Below are 25,845 nucleotides of genomic sequence, written 5' to 3'. Positions count from 1 at the left end.
CCACGAAGGCAGGCACCGGGGAGAGTCTGGTTCTTCCTTACCCCAGTGTTTCCAGCGTCTGCGCAGCGCCTGGCACACGACCCAGAGAGCCACAGAGGGGGAAAGGAAAGGAAAGAAGTTCCCGCCTTGAATTTTCCCACTGCTTAACTCTTCCTGATCCACATTTACAGAATCGTTCGTTCATTCAACAAACACTTCGCAAACCCCTCCTCTGGGCAAAGCTCGCGGACAGAAGCTAGGAAAACATTTCAAAGGGCATGGTTCCTGGCCCCAGGTTGCTTACAACCTAAGCCGGCGAGCGCATAATGAAGTGTGCCACAAGTTGACTCCGGCAAGGTCCCTTGAGCTTCAAGCGCTGAGGGGAGGGGGCGGTGGAAGAGGGGCGGAGAACTGAAGAGACAGGAAAATGATTTCCCATTAAGGAAACAGGCTCTGAGTAGAGACGCATCTAAAGGACAACACCCTGCGGCCCCGAGGACCAAGTCACCTCTCAGAACGACGCCCCGTCCGACAGCCGACACCAGGTCGTCTGAGGTCGGGTCCGCGGTAACTCAGCCGCAGGAGCGACAGGGGCTGCGAGCCACGTCGTGCGAACTCCTGCGCGCGACGCCACCCTGCGAAGCGCCTCCGCACGCTCCGCACTGCCTATATTGACCGTGGCCGCAGGTGTTTATTGTGACGCGTTGCCTCGGGCACGGGAGAACTCGTTTCTAAGTACGCTACGGAAGGATACGTGGAGAGTGCGAAACACGCGTAAACACTTTAGAGTATGGATAGAATGAGACCGAATCAACCAATAGAATTTAGGGGGAAAAGACTTCTGCTCCTCCGCTCCAATACCCATCCGCGAGAAGCCGTGGTAAGGTCCGCCCCGTGACGTTGCTGCGGCGCATGTTGGGAGTTGTAGTTAGTCTCCCCAGGCTCCGCCCCCGGAAACGCCACTTCCGGGCTAGAGTGCTGAGCCTCTGCTAGGACGTCAGCGCCACTGTCAGAGCCACGTAGCAGACATGGTGAGTACATGTAGTAGACCCCTGCGTTTCCCTTAAGATTTTCGTAGCTTCCGTGGGTCCAAGCCCTTGAAAGGAGCTGCCCTGGCAGGACCCAGGGTAGCAGCTGCGAGCTCGGTGGTCTGGGCCTCCTTTCTCTCGGTCTGTCCCTGCTAGAGCCGGAAGAAAACTGTCCCGCACAGCCTAGACTATCCCAGCTCAGCCACTGTAAGGACCTTCGCTCCCCGCGCCTCCTCCTTGTGGAATCATGTTGAGAACGAGGGATTATTTGGCGTCTTGAAGGTTTGAAGAGGTATCGGACCTGGGAAAGATAGGAGTCACTTTCTTCAGATACTCTATTCCCTGAGCCCCCCCCCCCCCCGTTTCCCTCCCAGTCGTTCGGCCAGGTCTTCCAAGCCTTTTCCTGGATGTGGTGGTCTTCAAGGATGCTTTTCTTTACATCCAGCGTTTCCTCCCAAGTTATATATCCAGTTTTTAGAAATGTATTCCGAGCTCTAGATCTTTGTCTACTAATTGTACCTTCACCTGGATAACTCATACGTATTTCACACTCAGCAAGTTCAAAACTATTTCCACCTCCCCTCATCCCACACCCGCTCTTCCAAATATCCGCGGATCAGGAAATCCACCGTGTTGTGCATGCCAGAAACCTGGAAATCATCCTTGTCGTCTTCCCCTTCTCAACCCCTGAACATCTGATCAATAATCAGATCCTGTGCATGCTATTTCTGCATGGCTGTCAATTGTCATTCACGCCACTCCTACCATCCCTGTCCTTGCCCTCGTCAGATCTCAACTGATCTGTGGTAGTCTTTTAAGTGTTCTTCCAAGTGGATTTCACCAGCCTGTGCCCCTGCTTGCAGTGGGTTCTCCGACCTCCACCCTCAACTTTCCTTTCTAGTTGTTAATACTCGTACCTACTTGCCCTTCTCATCTCAGCCTTAAATGTTATTTCTTCAGAGAGGATCTCAGTTCAGAAGCCTAGGGAGGTTGTGGTCTTTTCACTTGAGATCTCTTGTGGAATCATCGCAACAACCCTATGAAATAATGGATTTTTCCTATTTTACAGAAGAGTACAGAAGTACTGAGCGATTAGTTACGTTGTGGAAATCATGCAGCGTCAAATACGCTCTTGCCTTTTTCACTTTTGCCTTCAGTATTTTTCATTGTCATTAAATATTTTGTGTTCAAATGGCAACTGTAGAACACTTCATAGAGCAGTTCCTCAAATGGTTGCCTAATATTTATATGGTAGTGTTGTTCTTTATTTAACTGACTTCTTACTGGTTTAGGTGGTTTCCTTTTTTTTTTTTTTTTTTTTTTTTTTTTTTTTTTGGTTCATTCTGTTTGGTTTTGGTGTTTTTTTTTTTTTTTTTTTTTTTTTTTTTTTTTTTGCAATGATGAGAACAGTATGGGAAGTGCACAACATTGAAGTTAAATTTTTGCTGAACTTTGATTATTTCCTTAGGACAAATTTCCAGAAGTAGAATTGGCTCTCATTTGTATGAAGATGTATTTGTTTTGTTTTACAACGGAATTTTGGTTCTGTTTGTCTTAGGTGATTTCAGAGACTATGGATATACTCTTCAGAATAAGAGGAGGCCTTGATCTAGCTTTTCAGCTAGCTACTGCTAATGGTAAGTCTGACCAAAAAAACTTCTTTTTTATTATAAATTGATGATGAAATATACTGAGATCCTCTTCATTTTGCAAATGAAACTGAGTGAGAGAGAGGATAAACTCAAATCGGGTGGTTAGTGAGTTCTATAAATTGGATTTAAACTTAGGCACTATGTTCCAGCACCACTGCTTGCCTGTGAGGCTTCTCTGTGCAAATTAGAAAAAAATGTCCCCTTTCTTAAAAAAGAAACTTCACTGCCCACTGGCAGACAGTTGTCACAATAAATATAAATATCCACAATGAGCACAGTGTAAACGAGACATGCAGATTTGAACATTGCAGACTTGCACCTATACATAACCCTGAGTCTCAAGAGCCTACACTCTTGAAAGTTATGTTGTTCTTTAATGGTATAAGCATTCTGTGGGAGAAATATCAGCAGAGTTTGTATCAGGCAAATTCTAGGATGTCTTCCCGTTTCTGACTTGGGCTAAGGCCACAAACAGAGGTAAAGGATATCAGGGGAGAGAGATGAGTTGTGTTTGAAAGGTGTTTCATTTGAGATGCCAGAGTCTATCAAGTGCAGATTCAGATAATTTGAATCTGAAATTGAGGGGAGGGTGGGTGGTCAGGACTGGAGAGAAAGAATATCTCTGAAGGATGATCATTAACACCATGATAAGAAAATCATTCAGGAAAAGTGTGATCAGTGGCATCAGAAACCACAGAGAAGTTCAGAAAGATAAGGAATGGGAAGGTCACTAGCTGGCCATCATTTCCTGGCCCCACGGAAATAGGAAGAGAGAGAATGCGGAATGTTCTTTCTGACTCATCCTTTCATGCTAAAAAAAAATGCTCTCAATCTTGGTCCATTCGAATCCCCACTCCCAAATTAATGAAAGTAAATTCGGGGATAAACAGAAGATAATCCAGGAATTGTGTTTGTCTTTTGTAGTGTAGCTGAAAATCTTTAAATTTGGCCTTCTGAAACATATCAAGATGTCTTAAATCTCTCTTGTTAATAAGTAATCTTTTCTCTACCACAACCCCAAGGTATTTATTTAAGATATCAGGGTGATAGTTAAATAAATGTTTTAATCACAAGGTTAAATAGGTTTAGGATTTAAGAATATAAAGTTTAAATAAGTATTTGTGTATTGTCTTTAAATATATCTTCTTGAACCATGAAAATGTTTTACATAATCCAAAGATTATAGTATATTAAAAAGAAATCCCTGAAAATGAAGTTAAAAAAAAGTTTCGGGTTAATGACACAATACACAGAAAAAACTTTGACTTTAGAATACACTACTCTTAGTGGGACAGAGTCCAAAGATAAAAAGAACTTCAAAGAAATTTGAATTTCATTCAACAGTATTACTGCTCTAAGTTATGTGGTATTTTGAAAATAATTGGTATCCTCATATATTAGTGGTGAAATAACTGTTTGGAAAACAATTTGGCAGTTTCTCAAAAGGTTAAACATAGACTTGCCCTGTGACCCAGCAGTTCTACTCTAAGTGATCACCTAAGAGAGATATGTGCACACAATAATTTGCACACAAATGTTCGTAGCCTTATTCATGATAGCCAGAAAGCAGAGAGACAGTCCACTTGTGTATCAGCTTATGAATGGATAAACAAAGAGTATTGTGTCCATTCAAGGATATTATTATTGAGCCATAAAAAGAAATAAAGTACTGATTTATACTACAATATGAATGAGTCTTGAAACTACTAGACAGGATGAAAGGTAGACATGAAAGGATACATAATGTGTGATTCCATTTATAGGATGTTTCCAGAATAGGCGAATCTATATGACAGAAAGTAGATTAGTGGTTGCTATGGGTCAGTGTAAGGGGAATGGGAAATGAGTGCTGATAAGTATAGGGTTCTTTTGGGGTGATGACAGTGTTCTGGAAATAGTGATGGTTATAAACCTTGTCATCTTCTAAAAGCAAGTGAATTGTATGCATTAGAAGGATGAATTTTATGGTCTATGAATTTAATCTCAATTTATTAAAAAGAAAGGCATAAATTTTCTTTTTTTTAATTTTTTTTATTTTTTTTATAAACATATAATATATTTTTATCCCCAGGGGTACAGGTCTGTGAATCGCCAGGTTTACACACTTCACAGCACTCACCATAGCACATACCCTCCCCAATGTCCATAACCCCACCCCTCCTGTCACAACCCCCCTCCCCCCATCAACCCTCAGTTTGTTTTGTGAGATTAAGAGTCACTTATGGTTTGTCTCCCTCTCAATCCCATCTTGTTTCATTTACTCTTCTCCTACCCCCTTAACCCCCCATGTTGCATCTCCTCTCCCTCATATCAGGGAGATCATATGATAGTTGTCTTTCTCCGATTGACTTATTTCGCTAAGCATGATACCCTCTAGTTCCATCCACGTCGTCGCAAATGGCAAGATTTCATTTCTTTTGATGGCTGCATAGAATTCCATTGTGTATATATACCACATCTTCTTTATCCATTCGTCTGTTGATGGACATCTAGGTTCTTTCCATAGTTTGGCTATTGTAGACATTGCTGCTATAAACATTCGGGTGCACGTGCCCCTTCGGATCACTTAAATTTTCTTTTTATATGTTCAATTATTGAATCTAGAGAATAGTTATTTGGGAGTCAATTTCCTATGTTGTACTTGTGTGTTTGGAACGATTCATGTTGAAAAGTTTAGGATTTTTCTTATTAACCTCTATTTATATTCTTTTAATTTAGAAATATTTATCAAGAAAGCAATAAGACATGTGCTGAGTGACCTGTCAACCAAGCTTTCTTCAAATGCCCTTGTGTTCAGAATTTGCCACAGTTCAGTATATATATGGCCTAATAGTGACGTAAACACCATTCCAGGAGAACTGAGTGATAGCTCTGCTTGTAAGAACATAATGCGCTTTATTCAGTGAGTATGTTTGAAAATTGCTAGAAATGTTTTCAAAACGTCATTTCATATTGTAAACATCTTTATGTATTAAACGTCTAGCTTTGAACAGGAAGAAGATATAAAACGAAAATTTATGAGAAAGAAAGACAAGAAGTTATTAGACATGGTAAGCAAATTTATAATCCTTGAATTTGAACCAGAGTGATGAGATCTTAGAGGTTATTTAATGCAACTCTCTTATTTTTTACAGATCAGATTGTTGTGGTCCAGAAAGAGTAAATGACTTGTCAGAGGTTATATCTCTGTTTTACATGTTTAAGCTTTTGTTCCATAGTCATACATATCCTAATACGTACATTTTGGGGGATGCTTTCTGTGCTCCCACAAAAATACACAGCTCAAGTATGTTTGCAAATTACTTAAAACTAAATAAAAATGAACCACTCTAAAACATGACAGAGACATATGGTGCTGTGAGATAGTAAATAATAAATGATTTACCTTTCTTCACATTGTTCTTAGTTCTGGTGCTTTTTGAACCAATGTTATTGAGGACCGGCCATTTGCCACAAAGTTGGCAAGTACTGGAGATAAATAACGGAGCTACTTCAACGGAGGAAGTTTTACGAAGTGAATACAACTACAGTGTTTTTCTAGGCTGTTATGGGAAAACAGGGTGGACATGAGGTTAGAGAGCTAGGTGGGGGCCACTTCAGAAGAAGCAGAACTAAGCCAGCAGCTATGGTAATGGAGAGGAGGGAAGGGATCCAAGAGATATTTAGGGGATAAAATGGATGATACTTGGAAATGAATTGGAAATGGAATGACCATTTTCTTTCTTGGGTTAAGATGGGCGATGGGGAAGACATGAGGTCGGTTTTGGTCACGTGGTTTGAGACACCAGTGAGACAACCACATGAGCTGTTACAGAACATACTGTGGGCTGTAGATCAGGTGATTTGAGAATTACGTGTAGCTGGAGCTTGACATTTTGAGGAGTACGGGTCGATTATTTCCTCAGATGGGGTTTTAGGCTTCCTCATGACTAGATTGAGGTGGTGCACTGTTGATGGGAATGCGCCTGAAGTAATGTCCTGTCCTCCTCAGCACATCGTATTGAAGAGGCATGTGCTATCAGTTGGCCTCTAATATTGGTGATGTTAACTCTGATCCCTTATTTCCCATTGGTGTCTGCTCATTTTCTTCTCTGTGAGGGCACTGTTTTTTCCCTTGTAAGTAGTAAGTATGTCATGGTAAGATACCTTGAGGCTATCTTATTCCTCACCAAAGTTTTACCCACCACTTTCAGTGTCAACCAATAATTTTTGTCTGAATCCAACAATAACCTGATGGTTGCAAAGTGATTTTGCTATCATTTCCTTTTATACTTCTTAGATGACATTGTACCGTAAGGAGAGCTTTGTTTTTCCCTATTTATTTATTACGTGCATGGAAGCATGGGTTCCTATTTTATGCAATGAGTTAAAATCTTTGGATGCTCACATTTTTCAAGATTTGGCCAATGAACGCTTCTTCAGGCTTGCTCCAATGTCCTTTTGACACTGTATTTTTGAGTACTTCCTACTTCTTCCACAAGATGTTCTAGGCACATTATGTACTGTCCCTGTTCCAGCTCAGGGATCAGGCATTTCTCTAAGGAGCACGCACACATATGCATACGTACCATACATGTATAATAAATATACACAGAGACACACACACACACCACAATATGTTTCTATTTATCTATGTAAATCATATTTATATTTCCAGTTCTACTTCTACCTCACTGAACTCATAACTTTTTGCCCCTGAGAAACTTGGCTTCTAGTATACTCAATATTTTGCCAGATTTGTTCAAAACAGAAAACATTCAAACAAAGTACTTTCAGAGTTGTTATTCCATACCACTGTAAAAATCAAACCTACTAACGGAGTTCAGTATCTGTTTATAATTCTCTGTGTCTTTAGGCCAGGGGCTTATAGTTCTAATATATGTTTAAAAGTTTCTTTGGTGTGTGGTTATTGTATCTTGTTCATTGGATTTTTTTTTTTTCACTTTAAGTCTATACAGAAGTAGAATAATGTATGAATCCTGGTGAACTTGTACCAGCTTTAATACTTATAAACACACGCACACATACACACATGTGCACACACATGAATGTTTAAAAAACATGTTTATCAACAAATGGTCAGTCTGATTTAACATTCATCCCCACTCCCTCTCCACCTCTCTTCAAATTATTTTGGAGCAGAGGAGATTTTTTTAAGATTTGTGCTTTTAAACAGTTTACTATAATACAGCTTTGTATGGCCCTTAAAAAGTCACTTGCCCTTTATATTTAACGTTCAGTATGCTATAAGTTGACTATTACTGTTTCTCTTTATAGCATCGAATAGTAAACATAGATCTTATGCTGGAAATGTCAACCTCTGTGGGAGCTGTCACCCCCATCATTGAAAGAGAAAGCGGAGGACACCACTACGTTAGTATGACTTTACCTGTTGATGTAGTTCTGTCTGTTGCTCCAGAAGAAACATGGGGGAAGTAAGTATTTTGTACTGCTACTGACACATTTATATAAGCCCTCCTCCCCAGAGTAATCAGAGCCCATTTTTCAATATCATGTAGATATATCCAGGATTATTGTTATTTTTACTATGATTTATTCCTTGTTTGTTATTAAACTGAGTCATCTAGTAATTAAATGTTTATTTAGAGGAAATAGGGTAGTGTGCAAAACCTATAAGATTTTCCCATTACCTACACCTAGAAAATATACAGTATACTTAATTTTGCATAAAGTTAGACTTCATTTAATAATCCTGGTCCAGTGAAGTATTTTTTACTGTATTTGGGATGTATTAACTCTCCATTCTAATTTATCATAGCCATTATAACTTTCGTTAATGTGCTTGAATATTTCCCTCCACAGAGTTCGTAAACTTCTAGTTGATGCAATTCATAATCAACTAACTGACATGGAGAAATGTATTTTGAAGTATATGAAAGGAACATCTATTGTGGTCCCTGAACCACTGCACTTTTTATTGCCAGAGGAAAAAAATCTTGTAACAATTTCATATCCATCAGGAATTCCAGATGGTCAGTTGCAGGCCTATAGAAAGGTAATACCAAGGGGCGCCTGGGTGGCTCAGTCGGCTAAGCATCTGCCTTCGGCTTGGGTCATAATCCCAGTGTCCTGGGGTCAGGCTCCCTGCTCATCAGGGAGCCTGCTTCTTCCTCTCCCTCTGCTACTTTCCCTGCTTGTGCTTTCTCTTCTCTGTCAAACAAATAAAATATTAAAAAAAAAAAAAAAGGAAGGAAGAAAGGTAAAGCCAATACACTTATTCTTAGAAAAATTATGACATTCATTCACTTCTTATTTACTTAAACATTTCAAATAAATGGAACTTATTTTGTGATTTAATATGAAAGTGGAATCAGACTACTATCTTCACGTATTATTTAATTTCTGTTAACATAGAACTTTTTAAAAAGCGTATTAATGAAAAAATATGCTAAACCATATGTAACATTTTGATTTCAGACACTCAATGTGGTTCATACGTTCTGTGAAATTTTTCCATAATGAGATATTGAAATGAAAAGATGCTTACATGCCTTGAGCTGCTGCTGAGTGTTTATAAATAAATTCCTTTTCCCGTCCCTTGTTTTCAGATTTGTAGAAGAGACAAGATTACAGTTAGGGAAGGAAAGCTAGGATTTATGCTAATTCTAATTAGGATTCATAGTAATACTTTACACCCCCCCCCACCTCCCAGGGTTATTTGGGTTTTATTAGAGGCAGTTTGAAGAAAGCATGATCAGCATTCAAAGAACTGAAATTTATTAATGAATTGACTAGTTTTGGAGTGCGTATTTTTGATGTGTGGTCTTGCCTGGCGCCCATCCCACGGTACCACAGGAGCATCTCCCTCATCTGTCCCTGGGAGGAGGCAGAGTGCTGTGACCCTCTGCTCAGTCTGTAAGTGCGGGTGGACTTGACCTGCAGAGGCACCAGATGATCCCACTCCAGCTGCGAGAGTACTAAGGAGACACGAAAAAGAAAATGTCAGACTTTACAAAGGAAGGGTCATGCTTAGAGTACTTAACGAATACAAGGGGTGGTGATAAAATTCTGGAGGAGAGATGGGTGGTAGGAAGCCAACCAATATGGCATCAAACTTAAAATATGCATACATGCAGTTGGGAAGACTTTGCATTTTAAGCATGTATGCATATTTTAAGTTTGATGCCATATTGGTTGGCTTCCTACCACCCATCTCTCCTCCAGAATTTTATCACCACCCCTTGTATTCGTTAAGTACTCTAAGCATGACTTTTCAGAATACTTTCATGTAATTCTATCCTTGTTAATTCTAATTTACTCATTTACAAGGCTGTTTCCAAACCAGACTTTAGCCTGGATGTATTTTAGCAGACTGTGTTATAATAAATAAGTAATTTGAAATTATGTTACTTCTCTCACTCTGACAAATTCCAGTCAACCCTTGAATAACACAGGTTTGAACTCCAAGAGTCCGCTGGCCCACAGATTATTTTCAGTAAATACGATACAGCACTGTAAATGTACTTTCCCTTCTTTACTATTTTTGTAATAACATTTTCTTTTCTGTAGCTTACTATATTGTAAGAATATAGTATATAATATGTATACATGTATGTGGATTTTTGACAGTGTGAGGGCTCAGTGCCTCAGATCCCCACATTGTTCAAGGCTCAGCTGCATTTTCATTTTTTCTGTGATCCCTTCCAGTTTCTACGCATATCCATGGAAAAACATACATAACTCTCTTTTGGGTTTAGTTTAAATCCCACCCTTTTCGACCTCTGTGAATTATATTATAAGGGTGTTTGATAACTTTTATAGCCAATATATAGTTATTTTTGTTTTATGTCTTTAGATTGAGTTTGTTTACCAACGAGCAAGGAGTCTAAGTTATTTAACTTTTTTCTCTTCTTTTCTATTGATTCTGATTTCATTTAGGAATTACATGACCTCTTCAATCTGCCTCATGACAGACCGTATTTCAGAAGATCTAATGCTTATCACTTTCCAGATGAGCCATACAAAGATGGTTACATTAGAAATCCACATACTTATCTCAATCCACCTAACGTAGAGACTGGTATGGTGAGTTTAATAATTATTTATGGAGTCGACTGATGATCAATGTCAGTGGTGATTTTTTTGTGTGTATCCAGTAGAAGTTTTAAGGATTGATTCCGAATGTATGTCATCTCTAAAACAAAATTTACCACCCCTTTCTTTTAATAATCATTGCTTAAAATAGCAGTATTCACAATAGTCTGAAAAGGTCAGAAATAGATAGCATGTACCACAGTTTTCCTACTAAAATTCCATTCCCTGATTTATTTAAAGGCATATCCCCATTTATTTTCACCCTGAGCCTGAGAAGATCATGCCAAGTAAAGAGCGTGTTTACCCACAGCACGCCGCAGCCAAGTTTGGTAAAAGGCCCTGCGGCACGTTTTCTCTGCAGCAGGTACCTGGGTGCCATTGGCAGCTTCCCACCAACGGAAGCTCCAAGAAGTGTGGCTGGTGGGGCACGAGGAGCAGTTCCTTAAGGGTGCGTGTGGGCTGGGAAGAAGGGGTCCCATGGGCATCCCAGCCCAGGAGTTCTTGCACAGCCCGGCCTCTTAGCAGCTCTGTGACTGGCAGCCTCCTGACTCAGGCCTCCGCTGCTTCCTTACTGGAATTTTTACGGCTTTCCAGGGGTATGCTTTGATCCGAAGTGGCCTGCCTTTACCCTGTCTTCTTAGCCTGTTTCCTCATTGTTTCCAGTTGTTTTCCTGCCACCCTTAAAGCAGCTCACCGCCCGGCTCCTTTCAGCCTCATTCCCGCCCCCGACTGGCGCCTCTCACACCCCAGTTCCCCTGAGAGGAAACCTAATTGTCCAGCATGTCCTGGCATTTATTCAGTATCTAATGCGTCTCTGTGCGCTATGTAAGGAAATCCTACGAATGAAAAATGAATCCATGATACAGCCTAGAGGACTGCAGGAGCCACTTCTAGTCCTGGCCGTCAGAGGGCGCTGGGGACAGCAGTTCCGCCCGCAGCAGCCGTGGACCGCCGGGCTTCCCACGGAGAGACCCTGGCTGGGTGCTTACCCGGTCATGTGGACAGATGAGTCTCTAGTCATCCTGTCGATAGAAAATCATTTCATTTATTTTGCTTGTATGGGAGGAAATCCCGGGAGACCTCTTCCTGGTTAAAAACCTTGCTCTGTCACAGTCATAGTGTCACCATAGGCCGTACAAAGTGTAGAGTCTCTAACAAACAACATAACTCTTGATGGTTTTCTAGATTATTGCATAAACGTCTTCTCTCAGACTATATTTGGGACTCCTGTAGATAGGGTGGGTGTACTGTGTCATATATTCATTTTTAAATTTTAATAGTTCCTTACAAAGTGCCTAGACATTGAAAACGTACCAAATAAATGCTGATTGATTTTTGACAGTGAAATGGGTTTATTATTTCTATTATGGAGATATAAGAAGCACTTCCATATTTTAAGACATTCAGTATATGATGTTTTATATGTACATATAACATATATATAAATTGTAAAGCACAGTAAGGAGATGAATACCAGAGAGCTCCCTACCCAACTTAAGAACTAGAACATTACCAGCCTACGTGTGTGTTCCTTCCTTTTCCACTCCTCTGCCTCCCCACAGCCTGAAGGGAACTCAGTGTATCCTGAGTTTTATTTGTATCCCTCACTTCCTTTTTTTTTTAGTTTCCCCACATAGGTGCATATTTCCTCAACACTTACAGTTTTGCTCATTTTGAGTTTTATAAAAAACTGGGTCATTTTATATTTGGTCTTCTACAATTCGCTCTGGCACTCACTAGTAAGTATCCAAGAGTTAGTCACGGTATTGTGTCGAACTGTGGTTCGACTTCTTTATTGCCATGTAACAAACTATGTATGGTTTGGTCCAGATATTTTGTTATTCAGCCAACCCTGATAGGAAAGTTGCTGTACCTATTTCTTGTTATATATGTGCAACAGCCGTCAACATTTTGCTTCATTTCACCTTCTCTCCCCACTCCCCCCAACCCGGGCCATTTCAAAGAAAGCCACAGACAGCCTGGTATTTACCCCTAAACACTATAGCACAAATCTCCAAATAGTAATAGATTTGCATTCATGGGATTAACCTACTTTGGTTATGATTCATTATTACTTTTTGTTCTCTGCTGGATTTCATTTGCTAACATTTTTAAGATTTTTGCATCTGTGTTCATGAATAAGATTGGCTTCTGAATTTCCTCACATTGTTATTTTTTTTTCCTGTCAATAATATACTGGCTCATTAAAAGAGTTGGGTAGCATTCCCTTTCTTTTTTTTTTTTAATTTTCTAGAGGAGTTTTTATAAGATTGGCATGATCTTTTTTGATCATTTGGTAAAAGTTACCTATAAAATAATCTGTGCTTAGCACTTTCTTTATGAGAACATTTTTAATAAATTTAATTTTATTAATGGTTATAGGACTTTTTTCATATTTCTAAGTTCTCTTTACCTAGGTTTTAGTTTCTCCCATAGTTGTAGTGATGGGTTTTTGTTTTTTTTTTTTTTCATTCTTTGTATCATTTTTATGCCTTCTTTAAAAAAAACTTTTGGTTTTGCTGGCCCCCTTTATTGTAAATTCTATATTCTGTTTCATCAATTTTTTGCTCTTAACTTTTTTTTGGCGGGGGGGAATCAATTTTATTTTTTTAACTTAATTTTATTTTTTCAGTGTTCCAAGATTCATTGTTTATGTACCACACCCAGTGCTCCCTGCAATACGTGCCCTTTTCACTTTCTCCTTCCTTTACTTTCTTTGATTAGTTGTTTTTGTTCTCACTTCTTAAGTTGGACATTTGGCATATTGTTTATCTTTTTTATTCTCTAAGTTTCTAAATTTCAAGCAAAGCACTGTTTTCACAGGTTTTAATTTCAAGTATTTTAGTTTTATTCAGTTCTAGGTGTCTTTACACCTCTATTATGATTAATCTTTTTTTTAAAAAGATTTTATGTATTTATTTGACAGACAGAGATCACAAGTAAGCAGAGAGGCAGGCAGAGAGAGAGGAGGAAGCAGGCTCCCTGCCGAGCAGAGAGCCCGATGCGGGGCTCGATCCCAGGACCCTGGGATCATGACCTGAGCTGAAGGCAGAGGCTTTAACCCACTGAGCCACCCAGGCACCCCTGATTCATCTTTAATCCATGTGTTATTTCAGAGTTTTTTTTAACATCCAACTATATTAGAATTTATTTATATATGTAGGTACGTATATATGTATTTTTACTGATTTCTGACTCCTTTGCATACTGATCAGAAGCAATTTTTATGTGATAAAGATTCTGAAATTTACTGAGACACATTCATTTCCTGAGGATGCTATAGAAGCCACAAATTTGGTAGCTTGAAACTACAAAAATGTATTCTCTCAGTTGTGGAGGCCACAAGTCTGAAATCCCTATCACGAGGCTGAAATCAAGTGTCAGTGGGGCCAGGCGCCCTCCAAGGGCTTTGGGGAGAATCCCTCCTGTGCCTCTTCCAGCTGTGGTGGCTGCCAGCGCTCCTTGGCCACATCGCTCCCATCGGGCCTCTGTGCTCATGTTGCTTCCTTCACTCCTCCTGCGTCAGCGTTCCCTCTCTGCTCTCTCACAAGGATACTTATAGTAGTTGAGTTTCAGGCACACCTTGGTACAAGAAAATTGTACCTTGGTACAAGAAAATTCTCCCATACATTAAGTTCCTTAATTTAATCACAACTTAAGAGCCCGCCTCCCCCCCCCCTTTTTTTTTGCCTTTTGATCCTATAGCATAGTCTTCACAGGTTCCAGGGATGAGGAGATAGACATAATTTGGGGTCATTTTTTCCACCTACCACAATGTTCTTGTTAAAAATTTTCTGTCTGTGCTTGAGAAGAAAATATACTAATTGTTGGATGAGGATTGTTTGTCCATGCCTCTTCTTACCTAATTTTAAAAAAATATTACCAGTTTGTGGGGAAAAAAACACGAGTATTCTTTTTTTTTTTTTGAATTTTTTTTTTTTAAAGATTTTATTTATTTGTCAGAGAGAGAGGGAGAGAGAGCGAGCACAGGCAGAGGCAGAGGGAGAAGCAGGCTCCCTGCCGAGCAAGGAGCCCGATGCGGGACTCGATCCCAGGACGCTGGGATCATGACCTGAGCCGAAGGCAGCTGCTTAACCAACTGAGCCACCCAGGCGTCCCACACATGAGTATTCTTAACGTTATACTACAAGAAAGAAGTTACATGATCTTGGCCTTTATTTAAGGATATTTAAATAGCATACCTGGGCTATAATCAATGGTGGCAGGTTTACAAGACTGGAGGAATATTCTTCATATGTCCCATTATATGGCCCCTTCATTTATTTATTCCTCCCTTCATCATTTATTCAGTAAACATTTATTGACTATTAACTGTTTGCCTCACCCCCTGTAGAAGCTTGGGTCCAGAAATAAATAAGGCACAGTACCTGCCCTTATTAAACTCACATATTAGTGTGGTTAATAAGAGATTTTAAAAGTAACAAGTAAGGTGTCAAACAGTGCTTTGAAAAATAAAAAAATAAAGCAAGCTAGAGTGCCGGCCAGGGCAGGAGGTGGGTGGTGAGGGAGTAAAGCATGCCATTTCCAGGTTGGCTGATGATGGATGGTCTCTGATACTTGAGCAGAGACCTGAACGAAGTAAGAGTGCCGAGCTGCACATTATTTGGGTAGAATATTCCAGGCAGAGCAAACCATAAGGCTCTGGCCTCAGATTGCCCCTGGAGGATCCGAACCTAAAGCAGAGCAAGCTACAGGGGAAAGTGGTACAAGATGACCTTGGAGAGGAGGCCAGGGAGCAAGATTTGCCAGGCCTAGAGCCCAGGGTAACAACTTTGGACAGTTGCTGAAAAGCCAGGAAAGTATAATGTTCAACTGTAGTTCTCTGAAGGCATTTTTGTAAGGAACTGAAGTAACAGTCTGGCTCTGAGAACAGTAAACTTGGCTTGGATGTCTGTGTAGAAAATGTGCATCTATCTTAAGTTAGTATGTTACTCTGTTTCTTCTTTTTATACAGATTCGTGTGGTCCAGGGCACCTATGGTTATCATCACTATATGCAGGATCGGGTGGATGACAATGGCTGGGGCTGTGCTTACCGATCTCTGCAGACGATCTGCTCTTGGTTCAAACACCAGGGCTACACAGAGAGATCCATTCCAACACACAGGGAGATTCAGCAGGTACGATTCTAATCAACTGTACATTTCATTAGCCCTTAATATACCAGTAATAATGATTATTACCTCATGGTATAGACTTCTGAAGGGGGAAAAAAACCATACTGGTAATCAGGGAACAGGTCCTAAATGTAGTTGTTTAATAGCTGTCTTGTGTATGGGTTTTTTGTGTTTTTAAATACACAAAGGCTCTAGTTGATGCCGGGGACAAACCAGCAACGTTTGTTGGATCACGGCAGTGGATTGGATCGATCGAGGTACAGCTCGTACTGAACCAACTGATTGGTGTAACTTCAAAAATACTGTTTGTCAGGTGAGGACACCTTAAGAAATTAGTGACATCGTTTCAAAGCAAGTTTGCCATTTTATTAGAAAAGAGGAAAATTATATATTCTCCTTTCTCTTCCTCCACACTGTTTTTACCCTCTCCTACACATTGCCTTACTGCTTTACAAATCTTTTTTTAAATGCTACATTTTTTGGCTATTGAAGACTTTGAGTGCATGAGTAAACTTTGCGATACATATACTTGCATGGTGTTAATTTAGCCGAGAAAAGGAACACTTAGAAATATGTCAGCTGTGGGGCACCTGGGTGGCTCAGTGGGTTAAGCCTCTGCTTTCGGCTCAGGTCATGATCTCAGGGTTCTGGGATCGAGCCCCACATCGGGTTCTCTGCTCAGCAGGGAGCCTGCTTCCTCCTCCTCTCTCTCTGCCTGCCTCTCTGCCTACTTGTGATCTCTGTCTATCAAATAAATAAATAAAATAAAATAATAATAAAAAAAGAATCATTATTAAGAAATATGTCAGCTGTGACTGAGTTACAGAAAATCAACTTTTTTCTTTATCCTCAACTCTTTAAAATATCTTGAAGGGAGAAATTCAGATGTTGATCTATGACTGCCCTTTTTGTGTACCTCCTGCCCTTTTTCTTCTTAAAATGTCAGTAAACTAATAATGTGTCCAAATAATATATTCGTTTTTTCCCAATGCAGTTTAGCCATAATTCTAGCTTGAAAATATGAGCAAATATCAGGTCATGATTGCAGGGTCCTGGGATCGAGTGCTGGGTCAGGCTCCACCCTGGGAAATTCTCTCACTCAGTCTCTCTCTTTAAATACATAAATCTCAAAAAAGTAATAATAAATAAATAAATCTTTAAAAGATAAAAATAAAATATGAGCTAATATTAAATAAGAGGTTATTCCTTATCAGTGAACTTCTGTTTTAAATACATTTTCTATTACAGTAACCTCAATAGATATATTACCCTCTTTTGTCCATGTGCTTATGTCCCAGAATGTCTGATTTCACAGCTACAGTTTAGACCGCCTGTGGAAACCAGAGCTAACAAATAAATGATCGATTAAATAGTGAAGCACATGATGATTGCAAAGGGAACGTTTTGGCACATCAAAACCTTACACGTTCCTTACTAAGCAAGAGCTTAGAATTAGATACCAGCTGGGACCTCCAATCCAAAAAAAGATGTCCCTTCATCTGGCCAGCTTTCTCTCTTCTCCAAAGTACAAATTGTATAGGACATTGAAATATTCCCTAAAATAATATGTAATACTTGAAAACATTTTGCAGTTTTCACTATGGCTTCACAGATCTTGTCTATTTTAGTCCAGATCTCCTGTCACGTAGATAGGGCAGGGGTGATGGGACCCAGTCTAAAGATGAGGAGGGAGACTGAGTCTGATGGTAAGAAGACAAGAACCCAGGACTTAAAACTCATTCTTCTGACATTAAATCCACCCAAAAGAGCCCTGTGGTCATCAAGGTGACCACTTTCACTCTTCCCTTAAAAATCCTTCGTTGTGCAGTTCCAGAAGCAAAGAAGCAAGGTCTTAAGTGGCCTTAAATACTTTGAAAGGTTATGGTGCTTTTGGTTGCTCTCAAGTCAGTTACCTACCACTCAATGTTATTTAAATTTATCATGTTTTTTTTTTCAATAACCAAAAAAGAAAACAAAACGGTAGAAAACACTGGCTCCCAAACTCCTTATTGGACCTTAGTGTGAGAAATCATTCATCTGATGGAAAATGGTTTCCTTCTAGCCAAGGTTGTGAAATGGCCTCTCGAGGACGGGAGCTGGCTAATCACTTCCAGACTGAAGGAACTCCAGTCATGATCGGTAAGATGTTTGGGACATCTTGGGCTCTTTGGGTAAAGAGAAGAATATATAAAATTTATTGTTGATATAAATAATGTCACATAAAATCAGTCATTTTTAAACATTTGAAAATTAGCTTTTATACCGTCCATACTGACCTCTGGATATTTATTGTTCAATTTTCAAGGTGGGAGGAAAGTTATAAAAAAGATGTAATAGCCAAAAGTAAAGGCTGAGAAGAGAAGTGATATAACTGTTGAAGTATTTAAAGAATCAAGAACAGTATATAAAAGAGGCCATGGTCAGTCAGTTGAGCCTACTAAGTCACGGTGCGGTCTCTAACGCGGCTGGCTGTGTAGCATTACATGAATTGCTTCACCTCTCTGGGCTCTATTTGTAAAGAGGATTAGATGAGTTGATCTAAACCTTGATGATTCTGTGGAGAACAAGACTTGATCTGGGATGACAGAAGGCAAGTTAAGACTGGTATGTAAGATATGCAGGCAGACAGATTTCAGCAGAGTATCAGAAGGATCTGAATAGGTAGATGGGCTGTCCCTCGGGGGGTACTCGGAACAGAGGCCGCATTTTCCATTTGCTGATAGAGGCCTCACAGCAACTGTGATCCTCCGTAGCCCTTTCTAGATCCAATTCCATGGATATGGCAGTGGAATAGAAACCTGATATGGTTACAAATATGATTGCATCTTTTCTGATTTTAAAGGTAACAATTTTATCTTCTCAGAGTATACTTGACGTGATCTGTGATCTTTTATAATCTAGGCTAGCAATTTTAATGCTATGTCAGATTAACAGGCCAAATAATCTTTTTAAATTGAAATTGACTAGGGAGTTGAGATTCACATATGCCCTCTCATTTTTCTGATTTCCCTTGCTATAGGGGGAGGAGTTTTGGCCCACACAATACTAGGAGTGGCATGGAATGAGATTACAGGGCAGATAAAATTTCTGATTTTAGATCCACATTATACAGGCGCTGAAGATCTACAAGTTATTTTGGAAAAGGTAAGTACCTGTTTAACACAGATTTAGAGGCAAGGGAAAGAATCAGACTCAAAGGAGAGCAAACTGGCCATTAACAGAACTACAGACCCAGGGCTGTGATGTACCCTCTCAGCAGGTATTGTAGGCCAGTGAGGACTGTCTGTCTGCATAGGGAGGACAAGAGGGAACTAAAGTGAATTGCAAAGAACAAAATTCCGGTTAGATTTATGAAGACTTTCCTAGTTATTAAACTTAATAATGGAACAAAGAGCTTAGAAATATATTCTTTTGGACATGTTACAGCTTTGCATAAACAAATGTAATGGAATAGAGTGGATTAAATAACCTTTATCATTGTATTATTAACCAAAAATAAGCAGTATGTTGGACATTATGGAGGCTACTTCTAATTTATTTATATATAATTTATTCTCATTCTGTAAAGGATTTGAATTTGAGACAAATGTTAGAATATTCATTGATACTTACAGTACCAGTTAAAGGAGGTGTAAATTTAACTTAATGTATAGGCAACTAATTCTCACATATGAAAACTCATTCTAAAACTTTAGAAGGCAAGGATAATAAGACATAATTAACTTGAATTTAAGCTTCTGTATTCTTTGCTAAATATATTAAAATTACAAAGAAGGCATACAACCTTTTCAGCCACAAACCCATAAATATATCCTACTGTTACTCACTACCCTTCATTTTTCTCATGTTGTCACTTAAGTCAACTTCATTAATACCTTATAAAAAGCTTTCTCTGAACTTTGAAGTTGTAGTTTAATTAGGTCATTTTTTCTAAAAGCCCAGCTGGAAAGTCACTGGTGAGTCATTTTCAGAAGTTAAACAGAACGTAACTGCATGAAGTTACCAAAGCCCTGGGAATGAGGGGTTTAGTAGTCAGGAGCTTAGTGTGTGTGTAGCTGAATTCTTTTATAACCCAGTTTAGTAAAATATTTTGCCAGTGATAAGACTATAAATACAACAGGAGATAAATGTGTCCTGCTTTTATCCTTCAAGGCATTTGGACTTGTAAATCTGAAATGTTTCCTGCTGCACACCAAAGTGGGAGCAGTACTTCCTCTTTCCATAGCCAAGTGTTGGTGCACTCTAAATGAAGTGTGTGTGTGTGTGTATGTGTATGTGCTGCCCACTGCTTGGAGCAGTAGGGGTATTAAAAAAGGTCTTTAAGGAGCTCTTAGTCTAGAGTAGAAGAAAAAAGAGATCCAAAAACTATTCCCAACAACAACAAAAATACGGTTATCTAACGTAGAGTTTGCAAGGCTGATCCATTAGAGGGATCCCTTAGAGCCGGTGAAAGGACCGCGGGCCACGTTCCCAGAACTACAGCAGTTCCAACAGGATCCAAGCCTGCGAAGGGGTGTGGCTGGAGGGAAAGGCAGGGGTGAAACTGAGCCGGGCAGAGAAGCAGAGCATTCAGTTTTCATCTTAGAGGCAGTGAGAAGCGTTCATTATTTTAATTAGAAGTATGATACAGATAATAAAATTACTTCTTTCTGGCTGGTTTGAGGAACTTTGCAGTAGATGGAATTGTCTAGATAGGCTTTCCTGAAGCGTTGAATAAGGCGTTGTCCCTGATTACTTTCTCTGAGGCTCCTACTGTTCTTTTTTGCTGATTAGATTTCTGTAGAATTTTCTTTTTTTTTTTTTTTTTTTTTTTTTTAATATTTCATTTATTTATTTGACAGACAGAGATCACAAGTAGACAGAGAGGCAGACAGAGAGAGAGAGGGAGGGGGAAGCAGGCTCTCCGCCGAGCAGAGAGCCCGATGCGGGGCTCGATCCCAGAACGCTGAGATCATGACCTGAGCCGAAGGCAGAGGCCTTAACCCACTGAGCCACCCAGGCGCCCCTGTAGAATTTTCAATTGTAGAAAACCCTCTGCCCTTTTAGCACGTGTAAGGAGCCCTGAAGCCAAGGCCTGACCTTGTGAGAGTCAACACTGCTCTCACTTGAGAATAGAGAGCAGTGTCTTAGAGTCTGGGCTACTGTAACAGAACACCATCGCCCAGTCGGCTTATGAACAACAGAAATGGGTTCCTCGCCTTTCTGAAGGTGGCAAAATGAGAGACACCCGCAGGTTAGGTCTGGTGAGCCCCGCTTACCAGCTCACAGACAGCGGTCTCTTCACTGGATTTGCACAGAGTGGAAGGCATGGGGGACCTTTCTGGGGCCTCCTTAATGAAGGCACTAATCCCATTCATGGGTTCCACTCTCAACCTAGTCACCTCCCAGAGGCCCCACCTCCACATACCAGCACCTTGGGATTAGGTTTCAACATGAGTTTTGGAAGGACACAAACATTCAGCCTAGCAAGGACTGTAGGGAAAGTTCTGCCTCTGCCTGACCTCTCTTCACCCTCCTGTGGAACTTTCCTGTTTAAAGTTCCCAGACTAGTCACCTCAAAGAAAAAGACCATACTCCCATGTCTACTCCCATCAGTTTCTGGTTTGGGCACCCTCTCTACCCACTTCTCTTTACAATGATTTGAGTCTGGTTACCTGGAAAAGGCTGAAAAGATGAAAACAGAGTATAAAAGCCTTTATTCATCATTAAGAAAACAGATTTTAGGACATTAAATTTTAGAAAAGGTTTGGCTAAAAAAAGGTTATTTACATAAAGAAACAGGTCTCAAAGACAAAAAAAAAGATTTTTTTTTTACAGTTACCTGGGAGTGGGGAAATAGGACTGATGGAGGATTTTTTTTTTTTACTTTCATTGAACTTTTAGAATGTAGATCTAATTTTTGCAGTCCAAGAAAGAAAAATGCAAACATTAAAGAGTTCCTCTAAACCCTCCAACCTCCACACCAAAAAATAGAGCTAAGACACTATTTTCTGTAGAAACCATGAACTTTAGCTCTAGGTCACTGCCAGGATACAGAGCAGCAGCTTCCGAGTTAGGCTAAGGAATGAGACCACACTACTTGTCACACACCCAGTGGTATTTAAGAGTTCTAGCTGGCCAACTCCCGAGTATTTTGCCAGCAAAGCATTTCATTTCAGAATGATGTAACTCAGACTAGTCATTAACTGGGTCTTTAAGAAAATAGATCAATGGCCCTAGAAGAAATTTGATGTACTTTTGGATTCACAGATTTTGTTTGAAAGTAATTTTCTCTTCTGGGGAAAATAATGGAAAAGAATGGAAAGTGGAAGGATAATAGCCTGAGGACAGTGAAGGGCAATTCAAGAGGCCGGCACAGATTTCTCCCTGCCACTTTCCTTGTAGCTAAGAAGCACAGCCTGGTCCCTAAGACGGCCTTCAGTGGCCTACCAAGAAAAACAGATTGCCAATTCTCCTCTCACCTGCTGCTGACTGCCAGAGTTATAAAACTTAGACTCAATAAAAATGTGGTTATTTGGAGTAACAGTTACCATAAGGGAACTTTATCTTTTCTATGATTAAGTACTGTAGAATTTAATTTTTTTTTAACTATCTGAAATGGACCCAAGTATGTTACTTTTCTGTGCTTTATAGGAGTTCAGATCTTTGAGTTTTGTAAGTTAGAGTCGTATTCTGGGACTCAGCTGACAGAACTGGACTGTAAAATGTTACAATTTTGATCATGTAATCCTATAATTTAGTAAAAGGTTTTCCTTTCCCTTCTCCCAAATCTAGGGCTGGTGTGGATGGAAGGGCCCAGACTTTTGGAACAAAGATGCTTATTATAATTTATGTCTTCCTCAGCGACCAAATATTTTTTAAAATATCTTGGACTCGAAGACTGTAGTAAAGTTGTATTATAAATTTGTTAATAAAGACTAAGTTTAACTTCAAATAAAATCCTGGGTGTGGTCTGATGATTTAAACTACAATTTTAAAAAAATAAAAAATAAACTACAATTTTTTTCAAAGTCTGTTTGATACCACACAAAAGTTTATTCTTTAGACATTCTTTAATAACTTAAAAGACAAAGCAGGCACAACTGAAATATTACAGGCATGTAAAAACATGTATTCTGAACTGTTATCTTCACTTAGAAGAAAGTTTTCCTCCTTCTTAGAAGGAGCTGAGATATACACCTGGTGAGCCAAAAGCCATAGCTTGTAGCTGAGCAGTAGATCTGCACGGAGTGAAGGCCTTCTTCAAACCTTTTCAGAACCAACGTGAATCTGTGGTTAAACATAGTGACATCAGAAACTTTTTAAAAAAGGTTTTCTCCCCAGCCTTCCATCATGCAGGATGATTTCTGGGCTCCAGAATCTAGCAGTAGTTACTATAACCAGTATTAACATGTGTTCACAAAAAGAAAAAGACACACTAGAAATAAGACTGCCAAGACTGAAATAATTAACTGCGCCGAATAAGCAATCCCTGAGGGAGGAGGAAAACAGAACTGAGTTACTCACCAACACTTCCTTTTTCCAGTCGTATTTTCTACACTTCCGAAGCTTCGTTTCTGTCTGAGCACTGGAACACAATCATCTCTATCGGATCGGTCACTTGATTTTATTGTCTGCATACATTTAATTGTTGTAAGAAACTTGGCACATTCTAGAAATCCATAGGCCCAAGCAAGATCTTCAGCTGTTTGTCCATTCTTATTACATAAACTAAATTTAAGACAAAAACTGAGTTACATAAAAACTGACAACTGTTTAGCCTTTTTAATACATCCTTCTACAAAAGAGCTTTGGGTTCATACAAATCTTGGTTTCAGAACAGGAGTGGTAAAGGAATCAGAGAAATTCCAATATTCCCTGCTACTGCATCCTGAGTGGCTAGCGGAGTTCAGCACACAGTGGACCTTCCATTTTTGAGTGAATGAAAGTGTTCTGTGCTCCATATAGTAAGTAATACTCCAAGGAAGTCAATGAAAACTTTTATTGAAGGGATTATCCCAAACCAAAACTAAGATGTAATATTGCCACAACAGATGAACAGAATTGCACCTCTGCTAAGGATCCATTTTTTTTACTTAAATGTAATAGTATTAGATATCATTAACAGCCTAAGTTAACATTTAAATGATAATCTAAATTGTCAATTAGGCAAGCATCATTTTTAAAAGCGCATGTAATTAAGCTTCAAGGATCTGATTAGCTCAATCCAAGAAAATAGGAAATTTTTGAAGTCACTGATTTTATACTCACTCAATTTGGGCATCCCTGGCTACAAGCAGGCTAAGGCATTCCAGACTTCCAACTTTTGCTGCCTTGTGTAGCGGAGCCTCTCCAAAGACATCCTTAAAGATAAGATAGCACATTTTAGTTTCTCCCAAAACCATTTCTGTGGAAGTTGGTAAGGAAAGTCAAATTACTGTTGAAGAGAACCAGTTAGAACTACATTGTACTAAATTTTTTTAATTTGTCTTTTTTTTTTAAATAAAGTTCACCTGGTGTTCTATTAAGTACAAAGTTTTCATCAATAAAAACACATGCAGCCACAACTACCTACATTAAAATTTAGGTGTATAAAAGCAGAGTAGAATATTATAAAGGTAAAACAATTTAAATTCAACCCACTTTAATATTCAATGGGAGATGCAGACTACCATAAAACAGTTCTGTAGAAAACTGTAATAGTTGTGAGCTTGCCTCACAACTGTTATTTATTATTTCTTTTTTAATCACAACTGTTATTTAAGTAATTTCTGTACTGAGACTTTTCATCTGGTAATGTAGCAACTGTTCCTTTTGAAATGAACTGCAGACCTGCGTGTGCTGCGCAGGATCCCAGCCGGGAGCCACAGAGTTGGCTGACGAGCCCTTGAAACGTGGCCAGACTAAGCTGAAATGCGCCGTAAACGTAAAATACACGCCAGACTGAGATGTCTGAAAAGACAATGCAAAAATCTAAGTCCCGTTTTGTGTTGATTACATATTGAAATATTGAGGTCAGCGGTGCTGAACCACAGAATTAACTTCACGTGTCATCTTACTAATGCGGCTCCTAGAAAATTTTACATTCCTTGAGTGCCTCACTTTATATTTCTATCAGACATCTCGCGATAGTCACATTTGTAACAAGTGAAAACAATATTCTGGCGTCTGCGAAACGTCTGTGTGGATTTTGGCGGGGGAGGGGGGCGGTCCACAGCAACAATCAGTAACCTAGTTACCTGCTGGTTGAGGTCAGCGCCAGTTTGCAGCTGCCACAGAAGCAAGCCAGCCAGGCCCCCACCTGCGGCCAAATGGACAGGCGACTGCTCGCAGGGATCCGGGGGTGCGTTGACCGAGGCCCCGGCCTCCAGCAGATGCTTCAGACTATCCACCTGCGGGAGGAGAACAGCAGCTCCAGCACCCCTCTTGCCTTTATCCCGCCCCGCGCTCTCCCGCTGTCGGAAATCTTACCCCACGCCCCAAATCTGACTCTGAAGGGGGTTGACTCGGCAGCGCTCCGTGGTCAGTCCCCCTCGCTAGTGCTCCCGAGCTGACAGACACCCGGGGAAGCTAAGCCTGCAGGACGGAAGGCGCCCGCGTCTCACCTCTGGGTTGCAATCAAGCAACAGCATCTTCCGCCTACAGCCGAGGACAGGACGTCTGGGGAGCGCAGAGCGGCGAGCCAGGCGCCGCGGACTGGCAGGTAAGAGTGCGCAGCCTACCCGAGTGCGGGAGAATTTAGATTGCCGGGGCCAGGGGGCCGGCCTCTCGCCGCAGCGCCCCAGCCCGGGCCGCGCCCCAGGAGCCTCACCCCAGCTGCGGGGCGTTTCTCCTCCCTGCGGGAGCAGCACGTACACAAACACAGCCACGTGCCACCGCCGGGCCAGCTGGCCGGGAAGGCGCGGGTTCGCCCGCCGATTGGCCAACCGGGAGGCGCCAGGTCCGCCCACCCCGGGGCGGGGCCCTAAAGAGCCCCCGCGGATTCTCAGTGCGCTTGCGCCGCCGGGAAGGCAGG

The 25,845-nt window shown here is 40.4% G+C and overlaps 2 protein-coding genes across 4 annotated transcripts; one reads left to right on the top strand and one right to left on the bottom strand.

The window, feature by feature from the left end:
* Positions 1-924: 924 nt before the first annotated feature.
* On the top strand, positions 925-22,782 carry LOC111144436 (UFM1 specific peptidase 2). 2 transcript variants are annotated; one of them, XM_022498740.1, is made up of 12 exons: positions 925-1,010; positions 2,566-2,644; positions 5,378-5,561; positions 5,643-5,709; positions 7,937-8,094; positions 8,483-8,675; positions 10,559-10,705; positions 15,690-15,854; positions 16,040-16,164; positions 17,914-17,990; positions 18,871-18,995; positions 22,626-22,782. In XM_022498740.1, the coding sequence occupies exons 1-12, from the start codon at positions 1,008-1,010 to the stop codon at positions 22,710-22,712; spliced, it is 1,410 nt and encodes a 469-aa protein (XP_022354448.1). In that variant the 5' UTR covers positions 925-1,007; the 3' UTR covers positions 22,713-22,782. The 2 variants fall into 2 exon arrangements, with proteins under 2 accessions (XP_022354448.1, XP_022354447.1); XM_022498739.1 differs by having other exon boundaries at positions 17,821-17,990.
* Positions 18,068-25,705, bottom strand: LOC111144437 (ankyrin repeat domain 37). 2 transcript variants are annotated; one of them, XM_022498741.1, is made up of 5 exons: positions 25,436-25,705; positions 25,070-25,222; positions 24,102-24,193; positions 23,358-23,561; positions 18,068-20,370 (listed from the first exon to the last, which is right to left on the bottom strand). In XM_022498741.1, the coding sequence occupies exons 1-5, from the start codon at positions 25,460-25,462 to the stop codon at positions 20,328-20,330; spliced, it is 519 nt and encodes a 172-aa protein (XP_022354449.1). In that variant the 5' UTR covers positions 25,463-25,705; the 3' UTR covers positions 18,068-20,327. The 2 variants fall into 2 exon arrangements, with proteins under 2 accessions (XP_022354449.1, XP_022354450.1); XM_022498742.1 differs by lacking the exon at positions 18,068-20,370 and adding an exon at positions 22,869-23,120.
* Positions 25,706-25,845: the final 140 nt, after the last annotated feature.

Source organism: Enhydra lutris, unplaced genomic scaffold, assembly GCF_002288905.1.
Source record: "Enhydra lutris kenyoni isolate GAN:26980312 unplaced genomic scaffold, ASM228890v2 scaffoldscaffold11, whole genome shotgun sequence".
Classification (NCBI taxonomy): Eukaryota; Metazoa; Chordata; class Mammalia; order Carnivora; family Mustelidae; genus Enhydra; species Enhydra lutris.
Note: the sequence above shows the minus strand (reverse complement) of the source record. Positions and strands in the feature narration are given on the sequence as shown.